We start from the raw sequence: 10,325 nt of genomic DNA, 5'->3' as shown, positions 1-10,325 counted from the left end.
CTGTCCTCACTACCACTATCCAGAGTCCCTGACTGTCTACGTGCCTTTTCTGCATTCATGTCCTCCCGCTTCCTCAAACTCAACATGAGTAAAACGGAAATTGTGATTTTTCCACCATCACTATCTACACCCCCACCAATTGCAACCATAACTGTAGACAGTACCCCAATAACCTCGACCTCTAAGGTCCGCTGCTTGGGGGTTATACTTGACTCAGAGCTCTCCTTTAAACCTCACATTGCCTCATTAACCACCACCTGCCATTTCCAGCTCAAAAATATATTCCGTATCCTCACACAAGGGGCCACCAAAATGCATGTTCATGCCTTAATCATCTCCCGCCTAGACTACTGCAACACGCTGCTCTGTGGTCTACCAAAAAACAGGCTAGCACCTCTCCAAGCCCTTCTAAAACCTCATTCACCTTTCCACACGCTCTTCCGATGCCGCCCCACTGTGCCGTTTTCTCCACTGGCTACCCATTACCCAGAGGATCCAGTTTAAACTCCTGACTCTTAACATACAAAGCCCTTTACGAGTTGTCCCCTCCATACATCTCCTCGCTAATCTCTAGATATTGTCCCTCCCGCAACCTCCCAAGAAATTCTCCTGGCCTCTAAGCTGATCACCTCCTCTCATGCTCGCATCCAGGACTTTACACAAGCATCATCCCTCATTTGGAACTCTCTTCCACAGCCTGTACATCATGCTCCAAACCTGGGCATCTTCAAACGCACTCTTAAAACACACCTTTTCAGACAAGCTTATAACATTTTATAGCCCCTATTTACTTATCTGTTCACAATGTGATCAGAGGCAAAGGGTCACTGCCTCATCCATCCTCCACCCACTCACCTAGTGTGTCCCCCACCACCCTTTAGATTGTAAGCTCGCAAGGGCAGGGTCCTCCTCCTAATGTTTACTGTTTTTGTCGCAATATTTGTGCAGCTTGAGACTCTGCTGTACATTTTTTGGTTGTATCTATGTTCCCCTTGTCTTATTGTGCTTTGTGTGTCACATGGCTCTACACATCTCTAACTGGCGCCAAGCCCAAAATGATGAATATTATTCCTGTTTAAAAGTCAATTCAATGACTTCAAAGTTACGGAGCCCCTCCAAGTCACCAAGCTTTTAAAGGTACATACACATCCAATTTTTATTGGCCAATCACTGACCAATTTTACTACCTTCATGTAGTATGTGGACCAAGACTGAATACTATGAATAGATTCTGTAGGTAAGCTCTCATACGACAGCTAACCTACACAATCTGTTCAGGGTATGCAAAATCTGAGAATGCACCATTATTCGAAACAGAAAAGACACAGGACATTAATATCATGCTTTGCTCCTGGGAACACACTGTAATTATTAGCACAAACTGGGAACGCACTGCGACTACCAGCACAGACTGGAATGCAGATAAAAGTGCTTTGGCTTTTACTTACAGTATATTCTGGCATATAAGACTACTTTTTAACCCATGAAAATCATCTGATAAGTCAGGGGGTCGTCTTATTACGCCAGCTGTCATTGATGCCGGGTGATACGCCCTATCTTGTTACCGACTCTCAGATCTCGCTGCTGAGAACTGTAGCGAAGCAGCGCAGGCGCACATGTGTGAGATCTGAGAGGCAGAAAAGGAGGTAAATAGGTTACAAGGGTGGGCCAGACAGGTGAAACCGAGGTGTTTTTTTTATGGGCACAGCGCAATCTACTCTTCCATATTGCTCTGATAAACACATAGACAAGGAGAGCTGACCAATCCACTTAGGAAGAGTTGACCGATCCAACCAATCAATCACTTACTGTATATACTGTTATATACTGGTACAGTACCAGTATCTGTTCATACATAGCACCAGTATATGATGTTTTTTAATATTTATCTGGTGTGCATTGGAAGAGGGGTAGTCTGATACGGCAAGTATATCCCAAACTCTATATTTTAACTGGAAAAGTTAGGGGGGGTCGTCTTACACGCCCAGTCTTATACACCGGAATATATGGTACTTTTCAGGGCATAAGCTGTATTGAACAAGCCAATCCGCATATAAAACTATTTTCTAACACGTGCAGGAGACAGAAAGGGACATCAGACAATATCTTAAAAAGGACTAGTACTATATGTACCCATGTTGGTTTATCTCATATCATTTCAGGTATGCTTTAAATTCATGAACAAACAAATTTCCATTGCCTTAGAAATGAGTCAGTCGAACCCAGTAGCTGCTGTTCAATTCACGATCAACTACTGGGTTTGATTGAAATCAGTTTCAAGTCAGTGGAAATTGGCCTGAGTACTGAACCGTATAGGCCATCTGTAGTTTTTCCTGGAAGCGCAGTATCAGGGGATCGTACTCATTCTTACCAATGTCTGGAACCCATTAGCACTACGTTACTACACCATTTCTAAGCGCTTGTGATTTGAAAAGCTCTTGCTAATGTAATGCTATTGGTGTGATCACACTCGAAGGATTTGATTTTATAAAAACCTCAATAGCATTGCATTAGCAAGAGATTTTAAAATCACTAGCGCTTAAGAAAGGCTGCTAGTGGGTTGCACTTAGTGCTTCTAAGGTATTTGCAGCATTATACTTCAAGAATATTAGGGATAAGCAAATCATCACAAATCTCAAATCCGCACACATATTTGTATCATTGCCTGTTTTTAACAGTGCTTTACTGAATCTGCATAGAAATACCAGGCAGGCAAAGAGCAGAAAAAGGTGGTGCCATTGTTCAAAGGAATAAAGTTTTGAGGAAACTGTTGCAAAATCAAATATATTAATGTTTTACTGAGTGCAACTCTCACATAAGATACACAAGTGTGGCGAGTCTTTTACTAGAAGAGTTAATCCTCTCCAAAGTGTTTGGCTGGAGAATAGCAAGTTCTTATACAGAGTCCGGGGCTGCAGTCCAGGGCCGCTTACAAGCAACATAACAATTTGACAAATTCTGTATGTACAAAAAGTAGTGGAAGGAGGAATGCTGCCCCCTAGAGCTAGCTCTCTGGAAGTGGCTGAGTGAAGATGTGGCTTCTGGTCTTCAGCTGGGACTGGGCAATGTCAGCGAGGGCAGTCTGGATCTTCTCTAGCAGCAGGTCCCCCTTACACACCACCTCTTCCAGGCAGGCCGCTGCAGCATGGTTCTCCTCTTCCAGCTTGTACAGGCTGGCAGCCTGCAAAGAGCCAAACAGTGAGCATTACATCTTATGCATAACTATGGTAAAGTGCTAATGTTCTTATACTTTTGAATATGTAAAAATGTTCTTCTATGCTTCTATTCTAAAGTGTAAGCTTATCAGTGCCACTTGTAACATTACAAAATTGAGCAACCACCAGCCCCACTCTACCTGTAGAAATGATCAGCACGTCAATAATAAGGATACTGTTGAGCAGTTTCAAAGTGAATTATTTAAGCTTGAATCAGCAAACACTGCAGCTAGTATATGATGTAAAAGCTCAAACTGTATGGACTGGGATGACCTGACTGTACCCTACAATAGGGGGTGGAGTTAAATTATGCCAAGCATATTACCGATTAAGGTCCAGATTGTTAGTATGTACGAGAAAGTTTACGGTAATTCTGAAAGAACAATCAGAAAAGTGCCAGAATGGTATTTTGTACAGAAATAACAACTTCTCATGTCCAAATTCATAAAAGGGATGATCTTTCCAGCAGGATTGCTAATTCCATTGGAAAATCCGCCAGTTTATTTAGCAATCTCCATATCTATAAAGTGTGGAACAACCCAATAGCGCCTTTCTCACTGCTGAATGGCATTCTCAACTGTCACTATTGCAAACACCTTAAAGAACACATTAGCAAAGAGAACACATTAGCAAAGAGCCTCTTTCAAAATGTCAGCTGCCCATCTCACCTGTAATGCAGCTGTTGATTCCTCACTGGGTAATGACTCTATGAGAACATCAATATCCTTCGCCGTCCGAGCAATGAGAGTGGCAAACAGCTGGGCATACTCTGCAATGTAGAGAGATACTCAGTCTACAAAAATACACCTACAGCACTCACTTGATCAGATGTTTCTTTCTATCTTAGATAGATCAGCAACAAAGTCGGAACAAAAGTGCAGCCATGCCCCTGAAAAAAGGGAGAATTCCATGGACCTCAATTGTAAACAATTATATAAAAGTCAAAACATGTACGTCGTGTTCTTTTTTTTAAATTGGATTGAATCAAACTGACATACCATCTCTCTCTAAAGCTGGCCACTAACGGTTCAATTTCTAGCGAAAAATCGTTCGAGCGATCAGAAATTCTGATCGGATTGGTTGTAAATAATCTCCATTGGTGGACACAATCGATTATGAACGAGTGAAAAAAATGTCGCCCGAATGAATTTTCGTCGAACGAAAATTTGGATTTTCTTGGTGGTCGTGATAGATCGGAAGCAAAGATTGGTTAGTTGATGGTGTAGTGAACGATTTTTTGTCCGATCAGAATTTCTGATCGCTCGAACGATTTTTCGCTAGAAATTGGACAGTTAGTGGCCACCTTTAATTAAATAAGAGACATGTACAGTAATGGAGGGAATGCACGGGCACGTGTGTGTGTGTGTGGGGGGGGGGGGGCAGAAGACCATAGTGGGAAGCTTTTAATGTAGATAGTCCCGAGGCTTGCCATATCTTTTTATACACCACCATTCCAGGGCTCGGTCTTATCTTCTGGACATGCTGCCAGCTTTGGACAAGTGCGTCCAAGCTGGGCATGCTCAAGATGCACGCATGCTCCACAGGACAAAGCCCTTCATGCATGGCTTTTTCCCTCCATGCACAAGTGCTCTGTTCTACTGAGCATGTGGAGACCTTACTTGCACATGCCCAGTTAGGATGTACTCGTGTAAGGCTGGAAGTGAGGCCAGAAGAAACGTATTTGACTCCAGTTAAAATGAGTTTAGAGCAGGGGTGGGAAAACTTTTAGGGTCGGGCCGCATTCATTGCTACTGCAGCTCCCCGTCCGCCTAAAGACAGTGGGAGAGAGAAGGGGAGAGAGGCTGAAGCCGGGCCTCCATCGATGGATTGTCTTTAAAGTGGCCGCAAGGCCGTAGTTTGCCCATGGCTAGTTTAGAGAGAACTTTCGCTGGAGCAGTTGGATGTAAAAAGATACAGGAAGCCTCTGGACTATCCAGACCAGGGGTGCCCATTAGGTAGATCGCGATCTACCGGTAGATCGCAAATGACTTCAAGGTAGATCCTGACCCAACTTCAGTTTCCATTCTGTATATACAAATGTGCTCCTAAAATTGTACATGGGTAGATCATTTTGACTTGCTAATCTTAAAAGTAGCTCACAAGCTGAAAAAGTGTGGGCACCTCTGATCTAGAGGCTTCCCTCTACCAGGTAAGAAACTTTTTATTGTTAAAATGCTTCAGAGGTACTTTAACCTCTCAGCAGTAGAATAAAGGAGGTGAGAAGGATCAGAGCCGTGCCCACAGAAAAACACTTGTATCCTCTCTAAACATCCTAACAGGGTTTAGATTTGTATAGGGTGAGGCGTTTCACCCTTCTGCTATTAAATGTGAACAATAACTGAAGCTCCAGAGTATCATCTGCATGATTTTATGCACTGTACTGCTGGCGCATGATTGTCAAGTCAGACAAACGCATGAATAACCAGTAGTACAGGTGTTCCTAATAGGCTGCTCAGTTTGTGTACAATTCCATATTTACTGGCTTACTGACGTGACAGCTAAAAGGCAGCAGTTTATTACCTTCTGTGGGGTTGGGGGGATGATCCTTGTTCCCGGTGGTCTGGATGTTGTTGAAAGAGGCTGGAGGGGCACATTGCTGCAGCACTCCAATGGCATTACAGAACTGATCCGCCAACTTCACACGCAGAAAAGAAGAAAACAGAGCATAGATGAGTATTTGTTCCATTGTTATTCAGAGGGTTCTTTAGATGGAGGAACAATTAATAGATGGACAGAGGAGGCAGTTCTTCTGGACGCTAGGTTTTATCAGCATGGCTACTGGGATGGCTCATTCCAAACACATACAGGGCCACATTTCTAGAAAGGCCACACAGGTCCAGGCCAAGGTTGGTTGCTGCCCAAGGGAGCGGCTGGAAGGGCGGATGCTGCAGATGGAAAAAGGAAGCTACACGAAGAGGAGCAAGGGAGCTCTACATGAAAGAAGGGCTGCTTTCCATGTTACACATGGAAAAGAGGGCTGCACAATGAATGGGGAGGGGAGCTGCTAGACATGGGAATGGGAGCCAAAAGATTGTTGGCCGAAGGGTGGAAAAAGTATAAATCCAGCCATGGACATGTAATGAAAATATTCGGATTAAAAAAAAAAAAAAAAAAAGTCAGGAGGAGGTAATATGAGAAAACACGTTAGGCTCAATTCAGTTACAGGAGATGAAAGATTTGCAGCACACAAGTCTCTTGTCACTCTGAGGGCTCGTTTCCACTGTTGCGGTGCGGAAAAGCCTGGATTCCACCACGGACGAAATCGCATGCGGATGCGTTTCTGCATGCGGTTTTCCCCACGATTTCGCATGCGTTTTCGCATGGCTAAGAAGCAGGCGAATTTAACCATGTCACTGCCTGTGTAAATTTCCATAACATTACATGCCAAATCGCACGCAAAATCGCGGGGAAAACCGCATGACAAAGCCGCATGCGATTTCCCTATTAAAAGCATTGCGGGGGATTCGCCCGCGAAATCTGACGGCTCTGCCGTGCAGATTTCCCCCGCACAAGTGGAAACAATCCCATCCACTTGTATTGCCTATGTGAATCCGCAAGCGGTGCCCGCATGCAGATTCGCTATAGTGGAAACTAGCCCTGAATCACACACAAGTTGGCAGCTTATTCAACTGTTAACTTAAAGTGGAACTGAACTCTTTCACAGGACAGAAGGAAAACAGAGAAATGCACCCTGTATGCATTTAGAGAGTTTAGCCAGTTTAATTCCCCCTCATTTGTGTCTAATCACAAATTGTAATCAAGTCTCTCTCCTGTGTCACATAACTACCACAGCAGAGATGGCAGATAAGCTCATTTGAAAGCACAGGCTGTTAAATAGTAACTGTTAGGCATTATATGTGAAATCAATTTTCTCCAGTGTCATGTCCGCGCCCCCCCCCCCCCCCTCCTGCCGCATTCTCCTTCTTCCACGCACAGAACTTTGGGGGAAGGATAAAGGCGGCGCACAGACTCCAGGAATAATGTTTCCAGGCGCTGCAGTTCCCCCCTATACTCTCTGCACTGCCGCCGCTGGTAGTGCAGAGAGTATAGGGGGGGAACTGCAGCGCTTGGATCTATTATTAGGTGAGTCTTTGCCAGCTGCATTTTTCCTCCCCGCTGTGCTGAGAATAAGTGCGGGGAGGAGGGGGGGGGGGTGAGGAAGAATATACCGGAGGAAGCAAGATGGCCCCTGCCATGAAGAGAATGACCCTTTATTTATAATATAAAATGATATGGAAGGAAACCGAGGACAGTGCAATACATCTGTTATGTAAGTAGAGGAAGTATTTATCTACTTATATATGTGTTTTCTTTGGGGGGCATGTTATTGCTAATAGTTCCTCTTTAACAATATGCCTGCTTCCATGAATCAGCAAGACACACTGCAAATGTAGGATTTGTATCAGCTGTAACAAATGTTTTTTCTGCGCCTGCGCAGTTCGCAGAGGCCCACATGTCCATGATTGACAGTGGCGCTTTGCGCAGCTGCAGCAAGGCCAACCCGGTGGGCGACCTGAATACCGAGGCGAGAGCGGGACAGCGGCAGGGAGCAGAGGTGACAGCGTGGGACAGTCGGCTGCAAAGGGCTGGAGAAAGCCCCCGATGAGTAAAGCTTTTTTTTATTTTGTTTTTTCCCTGATAACCTTTACAGAGCTGACTTTAGGCAAGGTGGTCTTTTCTAATGCTTTTGTTGAGCTATCTTCAGCACCATGCATCCTTTGTCTAATTACTCACTATTTTATTTTTGTTTATGCATTTCTAATAAAAATTTAAAACAGAATAATCACAGCAAGAATTATCTCCTCGGATTAGCTCAGATTATTAGCTCAGAGGGGAAAGTATATAGAATAAGGCAGGGCTGTGGAGTCGGAGTCGTGGAGTCGGGCAATTTTGGGTGCCTGGAGTCAGAGTCGGGAAAAAAATGCACCGACTCCGACTCCTAATGAATTTGTAACTGTAATTAAAATAGAAAATATGATAAAATGTTCTATTTCTCAGATAATGGTCATTAAAAATAATGTATATATACAGTAATAGCTGTGCTTAGTCCACAAAAATGAAATAAACCAATCAAAATTAGTTACTTGTGCTGCTTCAATAAAGCAGTCCCCGTATTTTTAAGGTCAGATATACATATCTGATTGTGACTGTATATATGATGCGTACACAGGAATCTCTTATATATGTTACGGCCAGAACCCGAAGTTTGGCCACTTCTAGTTCTGGCCGGCCACTTCGGGTTCTGGCCGGCCACTTCGGGTTCTGGCCGGCCAATGCGCGAAGTGGCCGCTGCGCTGCGGCCAATGTTAGAAATGGAATGATTCCTCTGAGGTTAATGTATCTTCTGGCCGCAGCGCAGCGGCCAAACGTATAACAACTTAGTGAATTTATTGCAATTCAGCCGGCGGCAATGTAACAATTCAAGCCGCCGGCTTTTTTTTTTGCCTCTCTCCCCTCCCCCCCCCCCCCCCCGCCTCTCTCGCTCTCCTATGGGCCGCCGGCGGGGACCCCCGGAGTCGTTCGTCGCGGCAGGGGGATCCTGCTGTTCTTGCAGAGCGGGTGCTGGCAGAAGCAATGTCTGCAGCCTCCCCGCTCTGCTGCCCTGGCGCCACGAACGACTCCCGGGGACACGCATGTCCCCGCCGACTGCCCATAAGAGGAGAGAGAGAGGCAGGAAAAAAAAAGCCGGCGGCTTGAATTGTTACATTGCCGCCGGCTGAATTGCAATAAATTCACTAAGTTGTTAGTGGAGGAGGACAACGAGGGACTGATTATCCTGAAGGCGGCTGGAGGAAGCCCCAGGTATGTATAAAAAACTTTAATTTCATCTGTCTCAGGTTTACTTTGTTACACAGTAGTACTATACTCTACATATGCACTCCTCACAGAGCTGCAGGGAATCCACTGAGAATGCTGTGCACATTGAACACAGAGGTGTTGTCTGTTTACAATCTCCTCATTCCCCTGCAGAGTACCTGCACATCATTCTTACATGTACCCACACTTACATTGCCTAGGGCCTGATAGATGTTCTTTGTTCCGGTTTGTACCTTTTACAAGTACTATTACTAAGGACTAGTTTTAGTCTAAAGGGAATAAATATAGTAGTCTACATATCCTTCTCACTTCAGTTGTCTTGTAAAATTCCTAAGCGTTGGCAGTTATGAGACGAATTTCATGTTACATACTTTTAATCAACAAAATTGTAATATGCAAATTAGAGGAGTCGGAGTCGTGGAGTCGGAGTCGGTGGAATCCTAAACTGAGGAGTCGGAGTCGGTGGATTTTTGGACCGACTCCACAGCCCTGGAATAAGGGCCCGTGTCAGGAACAAAATACTGTAGTGGAAGACACAGATACTGCTCACAAAGATAAAAGGCTAGAACCACAGCTACACTGATTAGTTTGTGTGCAAGTTGTTCCCATGTAATGGTGATGCCTAGGTTTGTGTGAAAGGTTATGTATCTGTTACCCCATGACACCCCCTGTTAGTTGGCTGGTACCACAACTGTTCAGAAAGCTGAAATAACCTATAGAAGATGAGGCCAAGAGGACGCCTGTCAACCTTACATCCCTGGATCCGGTCATATTTGGCAGAATGGAAGATTGACATAAGAAGGGTCTCCAGTCTTTCTGGGGCAGAAGAAGGCGAGCAGGAGCCCTTGTACAGAATCAGCCATCACTGGCAGGTCTCTTCATAGGCCTCGCCTGGGGCAAATACCCGCCTTGCCTTTAGAGGAGCTAACCTAACACTCCAGACAGGTCAGATCACATAACCCCCAGTATAAACAGCGTTCTCTCCCTCCTCCTGCTCTCTTCCGCCGGTTACCGGGAAGAAAAACTCACAGAATTCAGAGCGTCCTGCAGCTGAGTAAGCCGGTCCGCCATCTTTCACTCTGGCACAAGCAGAGCAGCGTCCTATAGGCTCAGGCTGGCAGCAAGCATCGGGACACACCCCCTTCCTCACAACCTATAGGCTGGCCGCAACCATCGCGACACCCCCCCTTCCCCCACAAGCCGCTGTTAACCTATAGTCTGCCGCAGTCACTGCTTTCTATGTAGCAGAGGCCGCAGACCACGCCTCTTTCCCTTCAGCCCCGTCGACCTGCC

The 10,325-nt window shown here is 45.2% G+C and overlaps 1 protein-coding gene across 1 annotated transcript; it reads right to left on the bottom strand.

Annotated features, from left to right (window-relative positions):
* Positions 1–2,770: 2,770 nt before the first annotated feature.
* Positions 2,771–10,267, bottom strand: MED21 (mediator complex subunit 21). The gene is made up of 4 exons (XM_068277602.1): positions 10,062–10,267; positions 5,736–5,850; positions 3,884–3,984; positions 2,771–3,181 (listed from the first exon to the last, which is right to left on the bottom strand). The coding sequence occupies exons 1-4, from the start codon at positions 10,101–10,103 to the stop codon at positions 3,005–3,007; spliced, it is 435 nt and encodes a 144-aa protein (XP_068133703.1). The 5' UTR covers positions 10,104–10,267; the 3' UTR covers positions 2,771–3,004.
* Between the last annotated feature and the right edge of the window lie 58 nt (positions 10,268–10,325).

This window comes from Hyperolius riggenbachi, chromosome 3 (assembly GCF_040937935.1).
Source record: "Hyperolius riggenbachi isolate aHypRig1 chromosome 3, aHypRig1.pri, whole genome shotgun sequence".
Taxonomy (NCBI): Eukaryota; Metazoa; Chordata; class Amphibia; order Anura; family Hyperoliidae; genus Hyperolius; species Hyperolius riggenbachi.
Note: the sequence above shows the minus strand (reverse complement) of the source record. Positions and strands in the feature narration are given on the sequence as shown.